Source organism: Mobula birostris, chromosome 2, assembly GCF_030028105.1.
Source record: "Mobula birostris isolate sMobBir1 chromosome 2, sMobBir1.hap1, whole genome shotgun sequence".
NCBI classification, from domain to species: Eukaryota; Metazoa; Chordata; class Chondrichthyes; order Myliobatiformes; family Myliobatidae; genus Mobula; species Mobula birostris.
The window spans coordinates 100,907,801-100,934,570 of record NC_092371.1 but is presented as its reverse complement, the minus strand read 5'-3'; the positions used below and the strand labels follow the sequence as shown (position 1 = coordinate 100,934,570).

Genomic DNA, 26,770 nt, shown 5'->3' with positions numbered 1-26,770 from the left:
ATTTCCTCTCTGTACTCAAACTCATCGTTACCCGAGATACGGCCTACAATTGTTGTGTCATCAACAAACTTACATATTTGTGTCTACTTTTGTCTCTTGTTCCACATACAAAATGTTGGAGGAACTCAGCAGGTCAGTCAGCATCTATGGAAATGAATAAACAGTCAACAGAGGGAAAGGAGAGTAGTAAGATGGTGATAGGTGAAGTCAGGAGGGTGGGAAAGGTAAAGGGCTGGAGATAAAGGAAGCTGATAGGAGAGGAGAGTGGACCACAGGAGAAGGGGAATGAGGGGGAAGTGACAAGCAGGTGAGAAGAGCTAAGAAGCCAGAGTAGGAATAGAAGAAGAGAGGATGGAGGAAGGAGAAATTGATATTCATGCCATCGGGTTGGATGCTCCCCCAACAGAATATAAGATGTTGCATCTTGGCACAAGAGGAGGCCATGGACCAACATGTCGGAATGTAGATCAGAATTAAACTGGGAAGCTCTGCTTTTGGGGGATGGAGTGGAGATACTTGACGAAGCGGTCCCCCAATTTACATCTCGTCTCACCAATACAGAGGAAGCCACATCAAGTGACCGGACACAATAGATGACCCCAGCGGATTCGCAGGTAAAGCATTGCCTCGTGTGGAAGGACTGTTTAGGGCCATGATTGGATGTGAGGGAGGAAGTGAATGGACAGGTGTAAAACTTGGGCCACTTGTAGGGATAAGCGCTGGGAGGGAGATTAGTGGAGAGGGATGAATGAACAAGGTAATCACAGAGGGAGCGATCCCTGCAGAAACCGGAGAAGGGGGTGGAGGTAAATATACGTTTAGTGGTAGGATCCCTTTGGAGATGGCAGAAGTTGCAGAGGATGATGTGCTGAATCAGAAGGACATTAGGACTGCGCGTGTCCTTTGTTTCTTGGAATCTTGGTTAACTCCTTCTGTACCGGATGCAGCGATTCCGATCGACATGTTTACTATAGACCTTCAGGATAGATCTATAGAGTCTCTCAAAAGCAGAGGTGGAGGAGTATGCCTCATGAGCAGCTCCTCTTGGCGCACAAATATATCAGTGCTGTCCCAATTCTGCTCATGAGACCTGGAATATATCACAGTTAAGTGCCGTCCATTTTACCTACCACGGGAGATACCTGTGACCATTTTGGTAGCGGTACACATTCCACCTCAGGCCAATGTCAATCAGGCTTCAGATGATCTATGCAATGAGATCAACATGCACGAAACAGTGCACCCTAACGCCTTCACCATCGTTTTGGGGGATTTTAACCAGGCCAGTCTGAAAAAAATTGCTAAATAATTACCATCAACAGATCTCCTGCAATACCAGAGGAAACAGCACACCAGACCATTGCTACACCACCAGCAAGAATGCCTACTGTGCTATTCCATGCCCTCACTTTGGGAAGTCTGATCACCTGGCTGTACTTCTACTCCTTGAGCATAAGGAGAGACTGAAGACTGCAGCACCAGTAGTGAGGACCAAGGAGGTATGGACAAGGAGAGCACAAGTGCGCTTACAGGACTGCTTTGAATCGGTGGTCTGGACTGTATCCAGGGATTCATCTTCAAATCTGGATGAGTATGCTGCAGTTGTGGCCAACTTCATTAAAACCTGTGTGGATGAGTGTGTGCCTACAAAGACTTGCTGTACATTCCCAAACCAAAAGCCATGGAAGAACCAGGAGGTACGTCGTCTGCTGAAGGCTAGATCTGTGGTATTCAAGGCTGGTGACCCAGACCTGTACAGAAAACCAGGTAGGACATGCGGAGGACTACTTCAGGGGTGAACAGACAATTTTCAATGAGGTTGAAGGTGACATCAGATGTACGACAACTCTGGCAGGGTTAGCAAGACATTACTTCCAACAAAGCAAAACCCAATAGCATGAATGGCAGTGATGTTTCACTACCAGATGAACTCAATGCCTTCTACGCCCACTTTGAAAGGGAGAATATAGCCACAGTTGCGAAGATCCCTGCTGCACCCGGTGACCCTGTGACCTCCGACTCAGAGGCTGATGTTAGGCTGCCTTTAAAGGAAGTGAATCCTCGCAAGGCAGAAAGTCCTGATGGAGTACCTGGTAAGGCTCTGAAAACTTGTGCCAACCAACTGGCGGGAGTATTCAAGGACATTTTCAACCTCTCACTGCTACAAGAGGAAGTTCCCACTTGCTTCAAAAAGGCAACAATTATACCAGTGCCAGAATAATGTGAGCTGCCTTAATGACTATCGCCCAGTAGCACTCACATCTACCGTGATAAGATGCTTTGAGAGGTTGGTCATGACTAGACTGAACTCCTGCCTCATGAAAGACCTGGACCCACTGCAATTTGCCTATCACCACAATAAGTGAATGGCAGATGCAATCTCAATGGCTCTCCACACGGCTTTAGACCAGCTGGACAACGCAAACACCTATGTCAGGATGCTGTTCATCGTCTATAGCTCAGCATTTAACACCATCATTCCCGTAATCCTGATTGAGAAGTTCCAGAACCTGAGCCTCTGACCTTCCCTCTGCAATTGGATCCTCGACTTCCTGACCGCAAGACCACAATCTGTGCGGATTGGTGATAATATCTCTTCCCCGCTGACTATCAACATTGGTGCACCTCAGGGGTGTGTGTTTAGCCCACTGCTCTACTCTCTCTATGCTCACGACTGCTTGGCTAGGCATAGCTCTAATACCACCTATAAATTTACTGATGATACAACCATTGTTGGTAGAATCTCAGATGGATACGAGCCGGCGTGCAGGAGCGAGATATGCCAACTAGTAGAGGGGTGTCACAGCAACAACCTTGCACTCAACGTAAGACAAAAGAGCTGATTGTGGACCAGGAAGGGTAAGACGAAGGAACAGATACCAATCTTCGTAGAGGAATCAGAAGTGGAGAGTGTGAGCAGTTTCAAGCTCCTGGGTATCAAGATCTCCGAGGACCTAACCTGGTCTCAACACATCGATGCAGCTATAATGGCTGCAAGACAGCGACTATACTCCGTTAGGAGTTTGAAGAAATTTGGTACGTCAACAAAAACACTCAAAGACTTCTATAGATGTACTGTGGAGAGCATTCGGACAGGCTGCATCACTGTCTGGTATGGGGGGGCTACTGCACAGGACCGAAAGAAGCTGCAGAGAGTCTTAAATTTAGTCGGCTCCATCTTGGGTACTAGCCTACAAAGTACCCAGGACATCTTCAATAAGCGGTGTCTCAGAAAGGCAGCTTCCATTATTAAGGACCCCCAGCACCCAGAGCATGCCCTTTTCTCACTATTACCAGCTGGTAGGAGGTACAGAAGCCTGAAGGCACACACTCAGCAATTCAAGAACAGCTTCTTCCCCTCTGCCATCCAATTTCTAAATAGATACTGAACCCGCGAACACTACCTCATTGTCTTATATTATTCCTGTCTTTGCACTATTTTTAATTTATTCAATATATATACTGTAATTTATTTATTTATTTATTATTATTTTTCCTTCCCCTTCTATGTTATGCATTGCATTGAATTGCTGCTGCTAAGTTAACAAATTTCATGACAGATGCCAGTGATAATAAACCTGATTCTGATCTGATCTGGATGCAGAGGCTCATGGGGTGGTAGGTAAAGACGAAAGGAACGCTATCACTGTTAAGGTGGCAGGAAGATGGGGTGAGTGTAGATGTTCGGGAAGTGGAGAAGATACAGGTGAGGGTAGCATCAATAGTGGAGGAAGGGAAGACATCACTGATGTCCTGGAAATATACTGATGAAGGTCTCTACCCGAAACATCAACTCTTTATTCCTCTCCATAGATGATGCTTGAATGGCTGAGATCCTCCATCATTTTGTATGTGTTACTCTGGATTTCCAGCATCTGCAGAACCTCCTGCATTCATGTTTTGTCTCTTATAGTTGTCCAATTTGATGTAGTACTTGTTGATTGAACGGTACAAGCTTGAAACTATGACAAGACATGGATCAAGACATAAAATTTAGATCCGTTCAAATTATGAAGATGAAAGGTGAACTGAAAAATACAATCAGACAAGGGCCAAATGGGCCTCCTCCTGTGATACAACTTTGACTCTACTTCATTTAGTCAGATATTATTAACCTGGGTGTATAGAATTACAGCAACAGATAAAACATTGAGGAATACATTTACAGCAGGTTGCTGAGATATTGATTACGCTTTCAGAAATCATCTTGGAGAAAAATCTATAACACCTGATTAAAAGGAAATGGTTAATTTTAGAATAGGAAAGTTAACTTGAAATTTTGTCATAGAGCATTTAACACCAAGAATTAGACATAAAATGGGACTGGATCCTGACCCATATTGTTCATTTTGCCCCCACAGAACCGTTGGCTCTTTTATACATGTTGTATGGGAATGTCCAGGGGTTTTTGGTTTGTTGGGGGGGGGGGAAGGTTATCAGTACTCTTACAGAACTAATGGGGGTACAATTATCAATGGACCCCGCTGTACATCTTCCAAATGATGACTCCCACCTTTCCCTTACGGAAAAAACACGCAAAGCTCAGGCCTGACTCCAGCTAAGAAGATTGTAGTCCAGCGTTGGAAACCTCCCCATGATATTTCAAATACTCACTGGCTTCTGAGCTTTTTGGACATTTCTTACCTGGAACTTTCATCAGCAAGAGCAAATGATGCACTACCAAACACAATCTTAATGTGGACAAATTTGATATCTAACTTAAAAGATCTTTTGTTAAAATAGGAATGCTCTCTCTGTGTATGCACTACTATTCAGTTGGTTGGTTGGGGGGGGAAGAGAAGGATGGGGGGAAGAGAAGGATGGGGGGGAGAGAGGGATGGAGGGGGGATGGTGATGAAGGTTGGAGGTGGCTGGGCTAAACAGTCAAAATGTAATTGGCAATTGGTTGTACTGAATGTAATTTGTCAGTGTTGCAATAAAAAATTAATAATAAAAAAACAAAAAAAAAAGAATAGGAAGGTTATAAGGAGGGAGAGCTAGAGCAGGTTAGAAAGGCTTAAAAACAAGAGGGAACCAGAAATTAAGCTGCAATGTGAAAGAGCTACCACAAGCATAATTGTCAAATATGGTTTGCCACTGTGCCATTAAATTAGCTTGTCTGTATGGAAATAATAGGCAAATGAATTTCAAACATTTAAAGTACAATTTCCTGCAGCCCACAGAGTGTCGCGATGAACGCTGGCACCATCTTGGCTGGCATTATATCAATTCATAATTTGAAGGTCAATTCACTACTTAATTAATGGAGTTAGGGGTGGGGATGAACAATTCATAGCTTTAGCAAATATGAAGCAAGAGGTCTGAGGTCTCACATGGCCCAGATCTGCTATGTTTGTTATTAAGGAAATACTGTGCTCCCATTTAACCCATTTCCTCATAACTTCAAGTACATCAGTCAAAGCACCTTATAATCTGACACCAGAGATTCTGCAGATGCTGGAAATCTTGAAGAATACACACAAAATACTGGAGGAACTGAGCAGGTCAGGCAGCATCTGTAGAGGGGAATAAAGTAAGTTTTGTGCCAAGTCTTTTCATCGGGACTTTTCAGAAGGGGACAGACACCAGAATAAGATGGTGGGAAGAGGGGGTGTGAAGTAGTCCAAGCTGGCAGATGGTAGGTGAGAATAGGTGACGGAGAAAGTGATGGGTGGGTGGGGGAGGGGGGAATAATGAAAGAAGCTGGGAGGTGATAGGTGGAAGTGTAAAGTGCTGTATAAGGAGGAATCTAATAAGACAGAACAGTGAACCATTGAATAAAGAGAAAGAGATGGCAAACCAGAGGGAGGTGACGGGCAGGTTATGAAGATGGAGAAGCGGTGAGAGGGTAAACAGAATGGGTACTTAAAAAGAAAGGGGCATGGAAACAAAGGGGACTAATTACTGTAAGTTAGAGAAATCAATGTTTATGCAATTAGGTTGGAGGCTCCAAAGATTATTTTCCTCCTTAGATACTGCCTGACCTGCTAAATTCCTCCAGTTGTGTATGTTGCCCTATAAACTGTTGTTCTTAAGATCAGCCCCAATATTTTATCATTTTGCACCAATATCCTAAATGCGCAATGTAAAGAAAAGAAAAATGGAAGAGGCAGCCACGCTTAGGCAAAGGGAAACTTGAGGAACAACAGTCATCTTTCATGAGTGCATTATACCTAACAGCTAACTCTCTTTTTATTTCCGTTTCTCTGTGAATATTTTAAAATCTCCTTTTCAATTTGTTTCATTTTTCAATTACATATTCAAATGCTAATTTTTGAAGTTATTTTTACTTTAACAACTTTGATCTCCACCCTATCAAAGACAGTGCCTGTTCTCTGCACCCTGCAACCCCCTCTACAACTTAAAAAGCTCATTTTCTCACTTTTCCAGTTTTGATGAAGGGTTCCTGAATTGAAAGTAGAACTGTTTTCCCTCCAGGCAATTTAAATATTTTGCTTGCTTTGAATTTCCAGTACCTATATATTTTTTTACTGCTGTCAGCATTTGCTCCTTGCATTGACAGACCATCCAAATTCAGTGGTCACTGTCAGAACATCTGCTGGATGCAGTGGAAACCAGCATCTCCTCTTCTACGTGGCTGCCAAAGATTCCACTGTAAGGACCAACTCCTCTTAACAGGAAGTTGGTCATAACTTTAACTGTAACAGTCAAATTCAGATTCATTTATCTCATGTATATCAAATCATACACTGAAATGTGCCGGTTGTGTTAACAACCTAAGGGTGTGCTGGGGGCAGCCCAGATGTTGCACACGGATTGCGGTGCCAACAGCATGCCCACCACGTTCAGTAGAACATTAAAAGTAACACCACCACAAAACAAAACAACAACCTGTTTATACTTCAGATCCACTGAAGTAAGTCTCTTTCAGATCCATTGTACGACAACTTTGTGCTCACCTTTCATTTTTTAAAAATGTAATATGTGGCATAAAATTAAATAAACCAAGAGTGATTGCAATTGTAAATGTTTATTGATAGAGCTGCTTGATATTCAATTATACACCCTATGCTTCAACAAATTGCTGCAAAATGTTCACAAAAATCTAACACCAGGAAAATAACTAAAGCACATTTAATTGAGATATAATTTTTAGTCCGATACATTACCTATAATCAACTTCCATACAAAAAGAAATCCAACTTACCCTTTTTTCACTCTTGCAAAGTCAAACGCCATCTGTCTATAGGAATATGCCTTCTCATTTAAGTATCTGCTGTACCGCCTAATAAACGTAGACATATCATAACCTGTAAGAATTAAAGTGCACATTTGTTGGAATAGCACATACAAAATTTCAGAACCTTCCACTTCTTCATAATTACAAGCACTGTGATTATTTCTGAACCTGACCGCTTATCCCACAGAACAATGCTTTAGGGTAGTCCAGAGCAACACACACAAAATGCTGGAGGAACTCAACAGGTCAGTCATCATCTAGGGAAATAAATAAACAGTCAACGTTTCCAGCTGAGACTGTTCATCAGGATTTAAGTGTTCCATTTTATTCTTGCAACAACTTGATTTCAATGTTCAGGAACAGTTTAACACAGGATTGTGCAAATGAAGTTAGGATGACCTAGCGGTCCGACTCTGTGACTCAGAAGGGAAGGGGAGAGAACAGACAAGCTCTGGTGAAAGGGGATCCATTAGTTAGGGGAATAAAAAGGATGTTCTGTGGATGAGAACAAGATTTTTGGATGGCATGTTGCCTCTCAGATGCCAGGATCGAGTACTCGACATTCTTAAGTGGGAGGGTGTGCAGCCAGAGGTTGTGGTCCATATAGGGTCCAATAACATAGGTAGGAAGAGTGACGAGGTTCTGCAAAGTGAGCTCAGGGAGTTAGGTGCTAAGTTAAAGGACAGGATCTCCAGGGCTGTGATCTCAGAATTGCTACCCACACCATGTGCTAGTGAGGCCAGAACGGGCAAAATCATACAGTTTAAAATGTGGCTAGGGAGTTGGTGCAGGAGGGAGGGCATTAGATTTCTGGATCACTGGGCTCTTCCAGCGGTGGGACCTGTAGAGAAGATATTGTTTGCATTTTAACTAGAGGGGAACTAATGTCCTAGTGGGAAGGTTTGCTAGTGTTGCACGGCCGGGGGGGGGGGGGGGGGGGTTAAAACAAAGCTGCAGGGGGATGGGAACTGCAGCATCAGACAGATCGTGGAGTTGTGGAGACACACAAAGTCAGGAAGCAAAAAGTTGAGTGCGGTGCGACTAATGTCCTGAGCGGTGTACATTTCAATGCAATTAGTATTATAGGAAAGGCATGGAACCACACATGGAATTATAATATCGTAGCCATTAGTGAAATTTGATCGCAGAAGGGGCGGGACTGGCAGCTCTGTTTTAGATGTGACAGAACAGGAGGGATTAAAGGGGGAGGGGTGGGCCTTACTAGTCAGGGAAAACGTCACGGCCGTGCTCAGTCAGGACAGACTGGAGAACTCGTCTAGGGAGGCTTTATGGGTGGAATTGAGGAATAAGAAGATATGACCACATTAATGGGGCTATATTATAAACCACCCAACAGTGCTTGGGATTTAGAGGAACAAATTTGTGGAAAAATCGCAGACTGTTGCAAGAAACATAAGTTATGATAGTAGGTAATTTTAACTTCCCACATACTGACTGGAACTCCCATACTGTAAAAGGACTAGATGGGATAGAGTTTATCAAATGTGTTCAGGAAACTTTCCTTAATTAGTACATAGAAGCCTAAATAGGAGAGTGTGCTATTCTTGATCTGCTATTTGGGAATAAGACAGGAGGGTGACAGAAGATTGTGTAGGGGAACACTTCGCATCTTGTGATCATAATGCCATTAGCTTCAAAGTAAATACACCCTAATGTATCAGAAATGATCTGGTATGTGTGGATTGGGAAAGGCTTTTACTGGCAAAGGTGTACTTGGTAAGTGGTAGGCCTTCAAAAGTAAAATTTTAAGAGTAAAAAGCTTGTATGTGTCTGTCAGAATAAAAGGTAAAGATAAAGGGTTTTCAAGAAATATAGCGGCCCTGGTTAAGACAAAAAAAAAGGTGGTGCTCAGCAGGTATTGGCAAGAAGGAACAAATGAGGTACTTATTCGGTATAAGAAATGCAAGAAAACACTTAAAGAAATCAGGAGGGCTAAAAGAAGGCATGAGGTTGCCTTAGCAGACAAGGTGAAAGAGAATCTTAAGGGATCCTACAGATATGTTAAGAGCATCAGGATTGTATGGGACAAAATCAGTCCTCTGGAAGATCAGAATGGTAATCTATAAATGGAGTCAAAATTCTGTTTGAATGAAGAATTAGTTAAAACTCCATCAAAATCAGATTAGATTCCATATATAGCACCAGGTGTAATATATTCAATTTCATTTCATGACTTTATTCCTTGGAGTACAGGAGAATGAGGGGAGTTTTGATAGAGGTATACAAAATTATGAGGGGTATAGATAGGGTTAATGCAAGCAGGCTTTTTCCACAGAGGTCGGCTGCAACTAGAACTAGAGGTCAAGGGTTAAGGTGAAATATTTAAGGGGTACATGAGGGGGACTTCTTCACTCAGTAAATGGTGAGAGTGTAGAATGACCTGCCAGTGGAAGTGGTGAATGCAGGTTCAACTTCAATACTTTAGAGAAATTTGTATAGGTACATGGATGGGAGGGGTATGGAAGGCTGTGGTCCAGATGTAGATCAATAGGACTTGGTAGAATAATGGTCCGGCATGGACTAGTTGGGCCAAAGGACCTATTTTTGTGCTGTAGTACTCTATGATTCTATTTCATTATGTAAGCACCAAACCTTGCATTACCTTAAATCTTTCATGAAGGAAATTACACCAAATGAAAACATCTTATTGCAATAGCGTATTTCGCATACTGACATGCTTTCCTTTACATTAATAACAAACAGCTATGCAATCTGTTGTTTGCTCTGTTCACTGGTACTTATTATGTACCTTGCCCCATTTATTCTGTAGTTTCATGTATACACAGAATTTGAAACTAAGTGTAGCCAAGGTGCCATGCTTTAAATTAGCATTATTTGTCACACGTATATCAGAAAATCAAAACATACAGTAAACTGTGTCGTTCTTTGGCATCAACAATCGACGCAGTCTGAGGATGTGCTGGGGGTGGCCCATAAGTGCTGACATGCCTCTGGCACCATCATAGCATGCTCTCAACTCGCTAAACCCAACACATACATCTTTGGAACACTCACAACACGCTGGAGGAACTCAGCAGGTCGGGCAGCATCCGTGGAAACAATCAGTCAACGTTTCGGGCCAGAACCCTTCATCAGGACTGAAGAGGGAAGGGGCAGAGGCCCTATAAAGAAGGTGGGGGGAGGGTGGGAAGGAGAAGGCTGGGTGACCATTGGATCTTATTCAGTACCGTTAAAAGTGTACTTAGACATCCATCCGGGTAATGCTAGAATAGTTGTCTATGCCTTTAAGGGAGACGGTGATGTCATTACGCACGCACGAGATAGTGGGGAGACCATTTTGCTTTCTGCTGAAGACGTGGTAAGGTGCTGAACTTTGGGCCTCTCCCAGAGTGTGCTGGACATGGTGAGGAAATGAACAGTCCTGATGAAGGGTTCCGGCCCGAAACGTTGACTGTTCGTTTCCACGGATGCTGCCCGACCTGCTGAGCTCCTACAGCATGTTGTGAGTGTTGCTTTGACCCCAGCATCTGCAGATTGTTTTGTGTTTACATACATCTTTGGAATGTGAGAGGAAACCAAAGCACCCAGTCATGGGGAAATTGTACAAACTTCTGAAAGACAGTGGCGAGAATTGAAGCCCATTCGGTTATTACTGATGCTGTAAAGCAATGCGCTAACAGCTACCTTACTATGCTTGTGTGTTACTACCCCATATAATCAGCTGTACATTAGAAATTCTACAATCAATGGCTAATATCATATTTACATTCTGCCCCAAGGAATGATGTCCTGATATTTCTAACACCCGCACGTAACTACTAACATCATCATCGCCTCCACACAGAGTGGATTCCAGTTAACCAGGGCAGCTGCCTATTTGTGACAACTCTTAAAGAACAAAAATTAATTGAGAAAATAGCCAGGACTCCCTTCATTTATTTGGAACTCTATACTGCTTAACTGGGACAAGAGACTGTTGCCAAATAGTTTCTAACTAGCATCAGTCGTGTGTACTTCTGTGATTGATAGATAAGGCACTGTGCTGAAAGCACTTTTTAAATAGCATCAATTGCATGTGTTTGTCTTCAAAAAGCAGTGATTCTTGTCACTAATAGTTGGCAAGAAATAAGCAGTAAGGCAATTCAGAACCGTTTCATTCACTGCAGTTTCAAGCATTCAGGCTTGGAGATGCCAGAAACAGCCAGGAGTGGAAAAGAAACTATTTCACTTCTTCAGCAAGTTAGGGACAATGAAGAATTTGAAGCTACCAACAATCATCTTGAAATGCTACAATCAAAATGAAGATTTGGAGGATGCAATCATCTAAAACACTGTTTAAAAGCAGTCCACTATCTGCACTAGATGTCTACGTAGATTTTGTTCATTTACAGTCAAAAGAACACTGAATGAATTCCGACAGCAATAATTATTAGGAACGAATACAGTTTTATAGTACTGTAGTAGTATTATTAGAGTTCTAATTCCTTCCGTATTTCATTTAAATACATAATTTGTTACTCAGTTAAATGGCAGTTTGTCTTTTTTTATACTTTGTTATCTAAACTATTTCCATGAAACTTCGGCTAATTGAGGCAGCCATTTAAGTGGGCCAACATGTACTTGGGTCCAATGTCTCCCAATTAACCATAATCACTGCATTTTCAGTTAATGTCTCTGAACAAATTCTACCTTAACATTTACCAACTCACATGGAAAAGTAAAAAAGATCAAATACATTGCATTTCAAACTTTAAAGTATATGGACAGATCTTAAAAGTTTCCTGAGAGATCAATTCCATTGCGAATTTGTGATGGTTATGGAGATGTGGGGATCAAATCCCCAACGTAACTTTCTTCCAGTTGGTTAATTTTTTTAAAAAGTCCTTTCCCTCTACAGTAAATCCCAACAATTGCTTTATATGGAATTTCCTTCACCTTATGACGTTCAAATTATTCTAAGTTCACTACAATGAAAATAAAATTCCAGTCAAGATGGTGCCTGCGTACAATACTCCGATAGTCAACTCTTCCAGATTGACCATGAAACAGTTTATTTCACTTCTTTTATGTCTTTTACATTTGGTTTTCATCTGATCTTGATTTTGATTCTGGAACTGGTGGAGCCTGCGAGATGCAATTTGGAGATCGTTTGGGCGTTTCAGCACTCTGCAGTCTCCAAGAGGATTCGGGGAGACAGAGGGAGCTTGAACAAACCTTGTAGCAAAGAGACTGCGAACCGATGTTCGACTTCATTTCACCAATTAAAACTTCCATTGTTCAGCAATTAAAGCGGCAAGGGAGATTGAAACATTGAGGCAAATGTGGAGGGTGAGCGCCGGCTGCCTGCCTTTTGATCGTTGGTGAGATTGCTCTGCCGCCAGAGAAAGGAGACTGCCTTTTGATCACTGGTGGGATCACTCTGCTGCTGGAATGGGGAGAAACTGCCACTGTGCCTCGAGATGTTACCCAAGTTTTCTGTGTTTTGGATATTGATAGAATATGAACTTGGACTTCTTTCAGTCTTATAATTTTTTTATATTCTGTGCTTCTTGCCCAATTTTTCTAATTTTTCTTGTGTGCGGGGGGAGGGGGATGGGAGGGGGGGTCAATGAGCCTGTTCCATTTTCATGTGTTTTTTTGTGCAGGGAGGGGGATTTGGGGGTTGATAATCGTACTGCCATTCTTTTCTTTCTTGGTTTCATGGCTATCTGGAGAAGAAGAATTTCACAGTTGTATACTTTAATAACAAATGAATCTTTGAAAATTCAATGCTGCAAGCTCCCCATTATAGCTTGTGCATTCAAGTCATTTCTTTATTGCTTTTCCCCACTGTGCTAAAAATTAACCATGCAGGGCAAATAAACTTTAACTTGGTACTAAATATGGATGAACTGAGCAACTAAATATGGATGAACTGAGCAAATTTGACTAAATTCACATTATGCACACAGTACCTTGGGCAAAGCACTGGGGCCGAGCTGAGTGCAGCTACTTTTTAAATCCATCAGCAGTGCACATCATCACTTCCATAATGAGCAAGACAGATTTAATGAAACAGATTCAGCATCATTCAGTTACAAATTCTCACTGATAGTATGGACACCTCCGCTCAACAGAACTCACAAAATACCTGATATACACCATGTCCAGCTGGTCAATTCAGCACTGTTGGGTCAATTTCCAGAGAAAATAACGGCTAAGAGCATTTGATACTGGTATTTATCAAGGTTTGAATCATAACTCCAAATGTCCTGAGACTAGCCAAAAATGCCTTAATGAAAAAGTACAGAATTTTTGGAAACAACTTTTTACACGTCTAAAGGTTATTTGATAAACTTTCTACAGAAAAAACTAGCTTTCACTCTCTCCACCAATGCCATCTGATCTGCTATTTCAGCAATTTGTTTTCATTCCAGGTTTCCAGCATTGACTGTTAATAGTTTTTTGATTACTCAAGCTTGAGATAATGGGGGCACGTTAAAACCCACATATTTTTAAAACCGATAAAGGTTGAGTGCTTATCTGAGATGTAATGAGGAATGAAAAGTGGTCTAGTGTTTATATGAGTAATGTAGCAAATATTCAGTATCTATGCTGAGTAACAATGCCTTTATCCTGTAACAATTCGTTGATTTTGTGCACAAACCTTGAGTACTTATTGATAAATGCTATCCATCAACAAAATGGTTAATCATTCAAATGTTCAATCCACACAAAGACCTGACGTAATACAAAATAATGGAAATCATGCTGCCAAACTTGGTTTTTGATTACTTAAGCTTGAGAAAATGAGGACAAGTTAAATCCCACAGGTCATTAAAACAGATAGAAGTTAAGTGTCTGTATGAGATGTAATGAGGGGAATGGAAAGTCAAGGGGCAATTGCTTCTTCTAAAGTGCAACAAGTGCTCTCCAGGTCCTGCATTGCATTTGTTGCAATGAACGCTACCACTAAAGCAGGAATGAGAACACACTGCACACCGAGATATGTTATCCCAAAGATCATGACACACAGCCAACTTAAGAGCTCAAAATTCTTGCTCTCCGCTCTCTTAACTTACATCCATAGTGATGAAGTGTTTTGAGAAGTTGGTGATGAAACATATCAATTCCTGCCTAAGAAACGACTTGGATCCACTCCTATTTGCCTATCGGCACAACAGGTCCACAGCAGGTGCCATTTCATTGGCTCTTCACTCAACCTTGGAACATCCGAACACAGATGCATCCATCAGGGTACTCTATATGGACTGCAGCTTGGTGTTCAATACTATCATCCCCTCAAAACTAATCAATAAGCTTCAAGACCTTGGCCCCAATACTTCCTTGTGCAATTAGATCCTCGATTTCCTTACTTGCAGACCTCAGTCAGTTCGGAATGCAAAAACACCTCCTCCACAATCCCCATCAGCACAGGTACACCACAAGGCTGTGCACCTAGCCCTCTACTGTACTGGCTTTACACTTATGACTGTGTGGTTAAACACAGTTCCTATGCCATAGTTAGGTTTGCTGATGACATCACTGTTGTTGGCCAAATCAAAGATGGTGATAAATCAGCATGTACGAGGGAGAATGAAAATATGATTGATAGGTGCCACAACAACAATCTCTCTTTCAGTATCAGCAAGACCAAGGAGCTGATTACTGAGTTCTGGAGGAAATCGGAGGTCCATGACCCAATCCTCATCAGGGAAATTAGAGGAAGAGATGATCAGCAAGCTAAAATTCCTTGGTGTTATTATTTCAGAGTATCTGCCCTGGGCCCAGCATGTAGGTGCAGTTACACCCCTAAAAAAAAAAGCAAGGCAACGCCTCTACTTTCTTAGAGGATTGTTAAGATTCAGCATGACACATAAAAGTTTGACAAACTTCTACAGATGTGTGGTTTGAGAATATATTGACTGGTTGTATCATTACCTGGTATGGAAACACCAATGCCCTTGAATTGCAGTGGATACAGCCAAGTCCATCACAGGTAAACCCCTCCCCATCACTGAGCACATCTAGAGCACTGTCACAGGAAAGCAGCATCATTATCAAGAACCCCACCGTCCAGGTAATGTTTTCTTCTCACTGCTGCCATCAGGAAGGTGGTACAGGAGCCTCAGGACCCACACCACCAGGTTTAGGATCAATTATTACCCCTCGACCAACAAGCTCTTGAACCAGAGTGGATAACTTCATTCAACTTATCTTGCCCCATCACTGAACTGTTCCCCAACCTACCAATACAAGTGTATCGAAACATATAGTAAAATGTGTTGTTTGCGTCAACAACCAACACACCTAAGTACCGTATGTGCTGAGGGCAGCCAAAAAGTGTTGTCGCACTTTCCAGTGCCAACATAGCATGCCCATGATGCTCAGCAGAACAACATAAGCAGCAACAAGAACCACAAATCAAAACTCAGAACAAAAACAACAGCAAAACAAGCTTCTCTGCCACCCTCTCACACAGACAGGCCTCCAACCCAGGACAGGCCACTGGACATGCTACACAGCCTTCATCACCCCCTATAAAGGAAAACAGCTGAGGAGCACAAGGTAACAAAAAAAACTTTATACTCTCTACCTGCATGGTATTAATCAGTTCTCTGTAATCTCAGTTCAGCAAAGGAATGTTAGATGAAAATGACATTCAATATTCAATACACTAACCCTTAATTTGTACAAATCCCAGGCACTGAAGGTTGAATAAAAGTCAATGAAACCAAACAATGTGAAGCCAATCATGCAAAATAAAAATGGCTAAATTAACTTCTGAATATGACATTAGCAGCAACCAATTAATACTAGCAGAAATACAAATGTCGAGGACATCTTCAAAAGGCCATGCCACAAAAAGGCAGCACCCATCATTAAGGAACCCCATCACCCAGGATATGCCATCTCCTTATTGCTACCATCAAGGAAGAGATACAGGAAGACACACACAATGTTTCAGTTATAGCTTCTTCCCCTCCGCCATCAGATTTATGAGCGGTCAATGAATCCATGTACACCTCTTTTTTTTCTCTCTTTTTGCACTACTTATTCAATTTCAAAACTATACAAATCTTTGAAATATAAAACAACAAAGTTCACATGATATGCCAGTAATATTAAAACTGATTCTGAAATGCAGATAATATTTGCTGGGCTACTACATTTTAGGATGTGTATGTCTGAAATGATTTAGTATAATTGTTCCAAGATTGAGAGACTTTAGGTGCAAGGTTACAACTGAAGCTGGGATTTTTAAAAAAATTTTATTTATTTAGAGATACATCGTGGAACAGACCCCTCCAGCCCAATGAACTGCACCACCCAGCAACTCCCGATTTAACCCTAGCCTAACCATGGAACAATTTACAATGACCAGTTAACCTACTAACCGATACGTCTTTGGACTGTGGGAAGAAACTGGAGCATCCAGAGAAAACCCACACATTCCATGGGGAGGACTTACAAACTGCTTACAGAGGATGCCAGGACTGAACTCCAAACTCGCATACCCAAACTGTAGCAGCATCACATTAACCCGACGCTATCATGGCATCCCACAGTAGAAGTTGGCAGATTTAATATCTATGTACAAGGTTTAGTTACAAGAATTAGATGGATTCTGCTCCCATGAGCAAATTGTTCAAGGATCAAGGACTTGGGGTTAAAAGATACGGGAGGAATGTGGATAAGAACTACCTCAACAATAAGATTTCAGAACTCACTGAACATCCCATGCACCATGCACAACCTTCAGGCCATGCCACTCAGGATCTTGTGCTATTATTTTTTTTGTTACCGAAAGTGCAATCATAACTATATGTGCTATGTGTTGTGGGTGACTGTATGTACCGTGTCTTGTACCTTGGCTCCAGTGGAACGCTGTTCGTATAGTGGTTTACATGTGTATGGCTGAATGACAATTAAATGTGAACGTGAACTACCTGCAAGGGTACTGGAAATAGAATCAGTACTTACAGAAAAACTCGATGGGCATTTGAGAGAATAATTAACAAGGTTATGAGGAACAGCAGGGAAATGGGACTTGTCAAGCTCAAGGCAACCTTGTTATCATTCCAATGCTCTGGGTTAAGAGATGGTTGTAAGGTCCAGAAAACTCATTCACAGGTGGATTAGTAGGTCCATGGCAGGACGTAGGTAATTTATTTGGAAAATTCAGTGATCCTGCTGTTACACTTGCTTGAACTTCATGTGCTTCTGAATACATTCACAATGCCTAGTGTCTTCCAGGATATTTTTTTAAGCATATCCTATCTCCTAATTATAGCATACTTTAGGAGTTTGGTCTCAAGCTGAGAGCCTTACGGCTGGAGCTGTTGGCAATAGAGAGGATCCTAAAGTTGGCTCAAAGTTCAAAGTAAATCAAAGTACTGTATGTCTCCATATTCTACTCTGATATTCATCTTCACTTATGCAGCCAATTGAATGAGGGGATTTTAGGATTTTGCTGAAAGCATTAGTAGTGCCTTCCAGTGCTGAGGTCAGTGCGCTTTGGGCACCATGTCACAGACTGAATTGCTAGGAGGGAGGGGAGGGAACGTCAACTCAGACCTTCAGAGGCCTGTGTCCGGTATTTTCATACCTTACAAGGCTCAGATTGGAGGCCTGTGTGGGGCGCCACTCCTCGCACAGACACTAGGGCAATGTGTGGTTAAGTGCCTTGCTCAAGGACACAAGCACGCTGCCACAGTTGAGGGTCGAACTAGCGGCCTTCAGATCACTACACGAATGCCTTAACCACTTGGCCACGTGCTAGGAGGCATGTAGCTAATATTATTTGTAATTAATTTAATATAGGAGTACAATATTCTTTTTACTTTATTCATGGAAAGAGATCAAAGTCTTCAGAATCCTTATGTATTTTATCAGGTATCACATCAGTGTAAATTCAATATCAAGATTTCAAGACTTTTTAAATGTCATTTCCAGTATACGAGTGTAAAGAACAAAATCATAATCACTCCAGATCTGATGCAGTACAAAAAAAAATCACAAAAGATAAAGAACACAATAATAATAAAAGCACAATAAATATAAATTCATAAGATAGTTTTTATACATAGATTGACTGAATGTCCATAAGGTGACATTAGGCTGTACATAAGGTGACTGACGGGAAAGAATAAAGTAATGGTGGAGTTGGTGGGTGGAGTTGTTGATCAGTCTTACTGCTTGGGAAATTAACTTTTTGAGTCTGGTGGTAAATACAATTGACCAAAGAAATTCAAATCTGTACACATGAAAGTCATCCATTCATAATATCAACATGGAGAGAAAACTAAACTAATTTCTCAATACTTCCAATATATACTCAGTGGCCATTTAATTAGGTACCCCTGCTTGTTAATGCAAAGATCTAATCAGCCAATCATGTGGCAAAATTTCAAAGCATAAAGGGATGCAGCCATGGTCAAGAGGTTCAGTTGTTCAAAGTAAACATCAGAATGGGTAGGAAATATGATCAAAGTGACTTTGACCATGGAATGATTATTGCTGCCAGACGAGGTAGTTTGAGTATCTCAGAAACTGCTGATCTCCTTGGATTTTCATGCACAACAGTCTCTAGTCTTTACAGAGAATGGTGTGTAAAACAAGACAAACATCCAATGAGAGGCAGCTCTATAAGCGAAAGTGTCTCGATAATGAGAGGTTCAAATTGACAGGAAGGCAACTGTAAACTCAAATAACCATTACAATAGTTGTGTACAGAACAGCATCTCTGAATACACACACATCGAACCATGGGCTACAATGGCAGACGACTACACCAGGTTTCCTCCCGTACCTAATAAAGTGGCCACTGAATGTGTAAACAGTAAACACTAAACAGCAATTCCTGTTCAAATATAAAAGTGATCATCTTACCATGAGTCCCACTTTTGTCCAAAAAATTGCTGAGGTTGAACAAAGTATTTCTAGATGCCAGATACTGAATAAATCTCTGCAAGATATAATATTGTATATAATTATATGTGTATACATATTGAGTAAGAACCCAATGTGATTCCAGATAGTTGATGCAATGCATCTTCTAATTTCTTCATATTCATTTTTAAAATTCAGAATGATACTATTTACTATTTATATTGAGTGTTCCAAAGTGTCTGCATTATTGACTTTATTGTTTCTTAGCTGTAGAGGCCAAGACATTGGGAATATTTAAAACAGAAATTAATAAATTCATAATTAGTAAGAATATCAAGGGTTACAGGGAGAAGGCACAAGAATAGGGTTGAAAGGGAAAATAAATCAGCCATGATCGAATGGCAGAGAAAACTTGATGGGCTGAATGGCCTAATTCTGTTCCTAAGTCTTAAGGCTTCAGTATTTTAATCATCTTTCTAAGCTATTTTCATACCTTCCATAACAGGATGCTTTATTTCATTTTAATTCTCTATTGAGATTCAAAGGTGACTTTCCCAGTCAATGCTGCAAAGCACATTTATGGACTACTCCTACAATTACTGGAGTTGCATTCTTGGCTGTGACCCAGGAATTAGCTTAAAGTTCTTAAATCACTTCATGACCACCAAATAATTTCAAGAATTTAACCTTGATAATTAGCCCATAATTATGAAAATGCTCTTTTCTTTTCCTGAAGACCTAGAGAGAGAAACATTATCGGCAGGTTGGAAAGCTTTTTCAGAGTTTCTTTCAGCAATAGCTCCCAGCTGACCTGGTGTGGCAGCAGCCAGTGAGGAGAAAGGCACGAGGTGAAGCAGTCGAGCACATACACAGAAGGAAGAGCAAGCTTGAGGGTCTGCACTTACATTGAGTGAGACTCATAAGTAGAGTCACACAGCACAGAAACAATCCTTCAGCTCACCATGCCCATAATAATAAACCATAACAATACACCCTCTAAATTCCTTAGCTCTTCATCCTAAAATTATGCCATCCAGACACCACTGAGGAGAGGTTTCCCACTATTAATAATATCAAAGTTCTTCATAAATTGGGCTCTTAAAGTTATCTTTCGTAGATTTTCCTCATAATGGAATCTTCAATGCACCCTCCTGTGCAATAACGCCCATTCTATAGTGTGGTGACCAGAATGGCACAGGGTACATCAGATGTAACAACCACCATGCTCTTACATTCTGCATTTTGTCCAATGAAGGCAAATATGTTAGATGCCTTCTTTAACACTTTATCTTCTTGCACCGCCACCTTCAGGGAACTTTGACTCATGCACAAAAGTGCCTTTATTCCTCCATACACTCTTGGACCCTGTATGTCATAGTAACATGTTACATTTTACTTACTTATTTAGATTTAGCATGGAATAGGCCCTTCCAGCCCTTCGAGTCATATCACCCAGCAATCCTAGTCTAATCACAGGACAATTTACATTGACCAATTAATTTACCAACCAGTACATCTTTAGACTGTGGGAGGAAACCGGAGGACCCGGAGGAAACCCATGTGGTCATGGGGAGAACATACAAACTCCCTAAAGGCCGTGTCAGGAATTGAACACAGATCACCTGTAAAGAGTTCTGCTAACCATTACACAATCTCGCCGCCCCGAAGTGCATCACATTGCTCTGATCAGGACAAATTTCCACCTGCTTTGAGTATCTTGCCAACTAATCAATACCATCCTCCTATTCCCAAAATTCAAGACCTTAACTTCTAGACTACTCATCTCTTTCCATAACTACCTGAGAATTATGGACGGTATCACCAAAAAGCTCTCCTACTGACATTTCAGCTACTTGCCTAGCTACATTCCCCAAGATCCTACAGGTCTATCTACATACTGACTCAAAAGGTACTCCTTGATGCACGTTGAATATTCTATTCTCTCAAAAACAATTGTGCAGATGCTGGAAATCCAGAGCAAAATACACAAAACGCTGCACAAACTCAGCAGGTCAGGCAGCATCTATGGAGGGGAATAAACAGCCATCTGCTTATTCCATTCTCTCTGAATCTTGAACACCAACATTCAAGATTCAAGGCTGATTATTGTCATTCTTCAGTGCACAAGTGTAAAGGAGTACAAAATGATGTAAGATGATCCCACTTATTTCTGGGGAAGTTGAAATTCCATACAAATATAGTTATTTTACTCTTATAGCATTCTAACTAGTCGCATCACCATCTGGTATAGAGGGGCCACTGCAAAGGATCGGAAACAGCTGCAGAAAGTTAGTAACTCAGTCCGCTCCATCATCAACACTAGCCTACTGAACATTGAGGACATCTACCAAAGGTGATGCCTCAAAAAGGCTACACTAATCATTAAGGACCCCCATCACTCAGGACATGTCCTCTATTTATTACTGGCATTAAGCAGGTGGTACAGGAGCCTGAAGACACACACTCAACTTTTCAGGAACAGGTTCTTCCTCTCTGCCATCAGATTTCTGAACGGACAATGATTCCATGAACATTACCTAACCACTTTTTACTACAGAGGTCCATGCGTTGCTGAGGGACTGTAATACCGCCTTTAGATCGGGGGTTCCAACAGCTCTCAGGAAAGCAAGAACTGTGCAATCCATCAGAGAGACAAAACAGGAATATTCTCAGAGAATTTACAGCCACTTCTGCAATACCAGGGACACGAGGCACATGTGGCAGGAAATACAGAGGATTACAGACTACAAATCTACCCTGCATGTCAGTGACCAGGATGCTTCACTCCCTGAGAGGCTGAATGTCTTCTACAGACAGTTTGATGCACAGAACAAATTGCTGGCGAGTAAGGCCCCCCGGCCCCCCCCCCAGGGGAGCAGACACTCCATCTGGCTGAAGCTGAAATGAGGAAGACCCTGGCCAGAGTCAACCCATGCAAAGCTGTCAGGTTGGGTTCTGAAAGACTACACAGCCCAGCTAACAAAGGTACTGATGGATATATTCAACACCTCTCTGGAACCGTCCATTGTCCCCTTGGTTTTCAAGGCGGCAATCATCACTCCAGTAACAAAGAAGGTGACAGTAACCTGCCTAAATGACTATCATCCAGTGGCATTAACATCAGCTATTATGAAATGTTCTGAATGTCTAGTCATGGAACATATTAAAGCCTTTCTCTCAGGTACACTGGACCCTTTCCAGTTCATTTATCACTCAAATCAATTCACTGGCGATGCAATAGCCTCTGTCCTCCACTCAGTCCTGTCCCACCTGGAAAATGGGGTCTCATGTGTTAGACTGCTGTTTATGAACTTCAGTTCGACATTTAACACCATCATACCCCAGAAACTGGTGAGGAAACTGTCCTCGCTGGATCTTGACACCATCTTCTGAAACTGGATATTGGGCTTCTTAACAGTAAGGCCAGTCAGTCCATGTGGGCAGCAATGTCTCTATCCCATTATGCTGAGCACTGGCGCTCCCCAGGGCTGTCTGTTCAGCCCACTGCTGTTCACACTGCTGACACGACTGTGTTGCAGAATCCAGCTCAAACTGTATCATCCGGTTTGGAGATTACACACAGTGGTTGGCCTTAGCAAGAACAATGACGAGACGGACTATGGAGAGGAAGTGGAGCAGCTAGTGGTTTGGTGGGAGAAGGACAACACAAGCCTGAATGTGGAGAAGACAAAAGAAATCATTATGGACTTCAGGAAGTTGCAGACAAACCAACCCCTCTTCAAATTCATGGTTCTTCCCTAGAGGCAGTTAAGTGCAGCAAGTTCCTGGGATGACCTCACCTGGTCCCTTACTATCACCTCCCCTGAACAAGGCGGCACAGCAGCACCTCCATTTCTTGAGAAGATTGAGGTAAACAAGGCTCCCCCCTCCCCCATGTCTTAATTGCAACTTACAGGAGCATCACTGACAGCGTCCTGACAAGTTGCATCTCCATCTGGTTTTGGAGCAGCCAGCAGCCAAGCATCGGATCAGAACTCCCTACAAAGGACCGTAAGAACAACTGAAAGGATCATAGGGGTCTCCTTACCATCCATCGGGGAGATTTATCAGGAGCTCTGCGTAAGCAGGGCCCTTAGTATTATTAAGGATCACACCCATCCATCCAGCACCCTCTGACCTTCTACCACCAGGCAGAAGACTTCGATGCATAAAAACAAGAATAGTCAAGATGGGAAACAGTTTCTTCCCTCGGGCTATTAGACTCCTGAACTCCTGGTCACATCGTATTCGAAGTGTCACTGGTTAATCTGTTCTGCACCTTATAATATTTAATATTAATGCACTTCAGTTTGTTATTTATGCATGATTCATCTGTAGATTTTATCTTTACAGTACCTTCATAAGTTATCATGTGTTATGTGTGTTATGTGTACTACTGTGCTTTACACCCTGGTTTGGAGAAACCCTGTCTCATTTCCATATACATTATATGGTTATATATGCTATATACATGTATATAATTAAATGACAGTAAATTTGACTTCACTGTACTGCTGCTGCAAAACAACATATTTCATGAGATAGGTCAGTGATATTAAATCTGATGCTGATTCAGATCATATCTGCTCCTCTATACACTGCTGCCTTTAAGGAGATCTGTAGTATACGAGCAAAGAGGCTGCTCACTTTGTTTCTGAGCACCACCCAAATGGTCCAATTCATAGGACCTTCTAAGACGTCCTCTCTCATTGCTGCTCTGAGCCATCGGGATCAACAACAAAGCCATTATTTATTTCCTATTACCAACTGTTCTCAAGAAAACAATGGTGAGCCACTTTCTTGAACAGTTGCAGTCCTTCTTGTGGAGGTACAATGCTGCTAGAGAGGAAGTTTTATAATTTAGACCCAGCAATGAAGAACGATTGCTTCTTCATTTGTCACCCTTCCCACCCATAATCTCTGAATATTGTTTCCAATAGGAACCAGTGTTCAGTTCACTACTTCATGACAGCCAGGATCGCCCACCTGAGGCTATTCTGCCTGCTTGCATTTGAGTTGACAGGCCAAATGGTCTAATCCTGCTCCTGGTTCCTATGGCATTATGGACCCATCTGCGTCTTCTCGCTGCTACCATCGAGCTGGTGATGCAGGAGTCTTGGGGGCACTCCATCAGGTTCTAGAGCAGTTGTTGCCCTGCCACGTTGGACTTCTGGATCAGTTTCACTCGCCTCAGAGCTCAACTGATTCTGCAGCTGTGGCCTGTGGCCATTCAGGCTCCTGAACCAGCTGCACTTGCCTCGGCGCTAAACTGGCTCCATGGCTGTGGACTCACTTTCAGCGACTTTGCGATTTTTGGTCTCTATAGTACTTGTTTACTTTTTAATTGCTTGAATAATTTGCTCTTTTTTTCACACATGTTTGATGGTCTTTGATATATGGGTTTTTTGTGGATTCTGTTGTGTTTTTTTGTGTTGTGGCAGCCTGCAAGAAGATGAATCTCAATGTTGTATATTCTATACATACTTTGATAATAAATCTCAAAGAAATTTGAGAATTGTTCCATGCAAACAATACTGAAATATTACTCAGTTCTCAGTGGCATTAAATTAATTAAACTGTACCTCATTGCCATGGACCATCAAGTGATGCGTGGTAACCAAAGCCTTAAATACTACTACCCAGCTACTGTTTGTTGCTCGCTCGAATAGAGTGTCAGCCATCTGAGGTATGTTAACGTTGGTCTCATTCGTAGCTTGTATAAGATCTGAAAAGCAAAGAGATGAAATTCAGACATAACCAGCCAAAAGAACTTCCTGAATTAGATGTTGCAACTTAAAAGGTAGTGAAGTTTATTTGTGTGGAAAACACTGGAGTACAAAGTAAGAATTTGAAAACACAGCATAAAGAAACATGTTTATAACCTTATTTTTATAATATACTTTTTTTTAAATCACCCTCTCTCATCCCTCTCCCTTCCCCATAATGCAGGTGGGTATATCTAGAGGCTGTGCGAAAGAGCAAAATTAGAAGCTCCTTCATCTCATTGTGAGTTAAGGGAGAAGATGCAGAGGAGATTTATCAAGATGTTGCCTGGACTAGAGAGCAAATCTTTTGAGGATAGATTGAGCAAGCTAGGGCTTTTTTCTTTGGAGCAAAGGAGGATGAGAGGTGAATTGATAGAGGTGTACAAGAAGAAAAGAGGTATGATTGAGTAGACAGCCAGAGACTTTTCCCCAGAGTGGAAGTGGCTAATACGAGGGAGCATAACTTTAAGGTGATTAGTGGAAAGTATCAGGACGATGTCAGATGCTAGTTCTTTACAAAGAGTGGTGAGTGCATGGAATGCATTGCCAGTGGTGGTGCTAGAGACAAATACATTAGGGGCATTTAAAAAATTTTACATGGGCACATGGATGATAGAAAAATGGAGGACTATGCAGGAGAGAAGGGTGAGATTGATTTTAAAGTAGGTTGAAAGGTCAGCACAACATTGTGGGCTGAAGGGCCTGAACAGAGGGATCATGGGATCCATATCCATAGATCCCTCAAAGTTGCTGCACAAGTTAATAAGCTTGTTTCAAAGGCCAAATGGTGTGTTGGTCTTTATTAGTCAGGGGATTGAGTTCAAGAGCCATGAAATAATGTTACAACTCCATAAAACCCTGGTTGGACCACACTTAGAATATTGTGTTCAATTCTGATCACCTCATTATGGAAAGGATGTGGAAGCTTCAGAGGGTGCAGAGGAGATTTACTAGGATACTCCCTGGACTAGATAGCATATCTTTTGAAAATAGGTTGAGTGAGCTTGGGCCTTTTGCTTTGGAGTGAAGGAGGATGAGAGGTAACTTAAAAGAGTTGTACAAGACGATTTTTTTAAAAAAGTATTCATTTACGGGATGTGGGCGTCACCAGCTAAGCTAGCATTTATTGCTCATCCCTAGCTCCCCTTGAGAAGGTGGTGACAAGCTGCCTTCTTGAACCACTGCAGTCCCTGAGATACAGGTACACCCACAGTGCTGTAAGGGAGGGAGTTCCCAGCGACAATGAAGGAACAGCGACATGTTTCCAAGTCAGGATGGTGAGTGACTTGGAGGGGAATTTCCAAGTGGTGGTATTCCTAGGTATCTGCTGTTCTCGTCCTTAGGAACTTTGGTGTGTTGTTGCAGTGCATCTTCTAGATAGTACACACTGCTGCAACTGTTCGTTGATGGTGAAAGGACTGGATGTTTATGGAAGGGGTACCAATCAAGTGGCCTACCTTGTACTGGATGGTGTCAAGCTTCTTGAGTGATGGAGCTGCACTCATCCAGACAAGTGGCGAGTATTTAATTACATTCTTGACTTGAGCCTTGTAGATAGTGGACAGGCTTTGGGGAGTAAGGAGGTGAGTTACACGCTGCAGGATTCCCAGCCTTTGACCTGCTCTGGTAGCCACGGTTTGTAAATGGCGAGACCAGTTCAGTTTCCCGTCAATAGTAACCCCCAGGATGTTGATAGTAGGGGATTCAGTGATGGTGATGCCACTGAATGTCAAGGGACAATAGACAATAGGTGCAGGAGTAGGCCATTCGGCCCTTTGAGCCAATACCGCCATTCACTGTGATCATGGCTGATCATCCACAATCAGTATCTAGTTCCTGCCTTATCCCCATAACCTTTGATTCCGCTATCTTTAAGAGCTCTATCCATCTCTTTCTTGAAAACATCCAGAGACTTGGCCTCCACTGCCTTCTGGGGCAGAGCGTTCCACAT

The 26,770-nt window shown here is 41.9% G+C and overlaps 1 protein-coding gene across 5 annotated transcripts in view; it reads right to left on the bottom strand.

Moving 5' to 3' along the window:
- LOC140189051 (clathrin coat assembly protein AP180-like) overlaps window positions 1-26,770 on the bottom strand; it is a 203,167-nt gene that overhangs the window by 128,097 nt on the left and 48,300 nt on the right. For all 5 annotated transcript variants that reach the window (XM_072245761.1, XM_072245767.1, XM_072245780.1 and 2 more), the window contains 3 exons: window positions 24,637-24,779; window positions 19,055-19,130; window positions 7,169-7,271 (listed from right to left, as the gene is read on the bottom strand). In XM_072245761.1, the coding sequence (XP_072101862.1) occupies window positions 7,169-7,271; window positions 19,055-19,130; window positions 24,637-24,779 (322 nt within the window). The remainder of the gene's footprint in view (window positions 1-7,168; window positions 7,272-19,054; window positions 19,131-24,636; window positions 24,780-26,770) is intronic.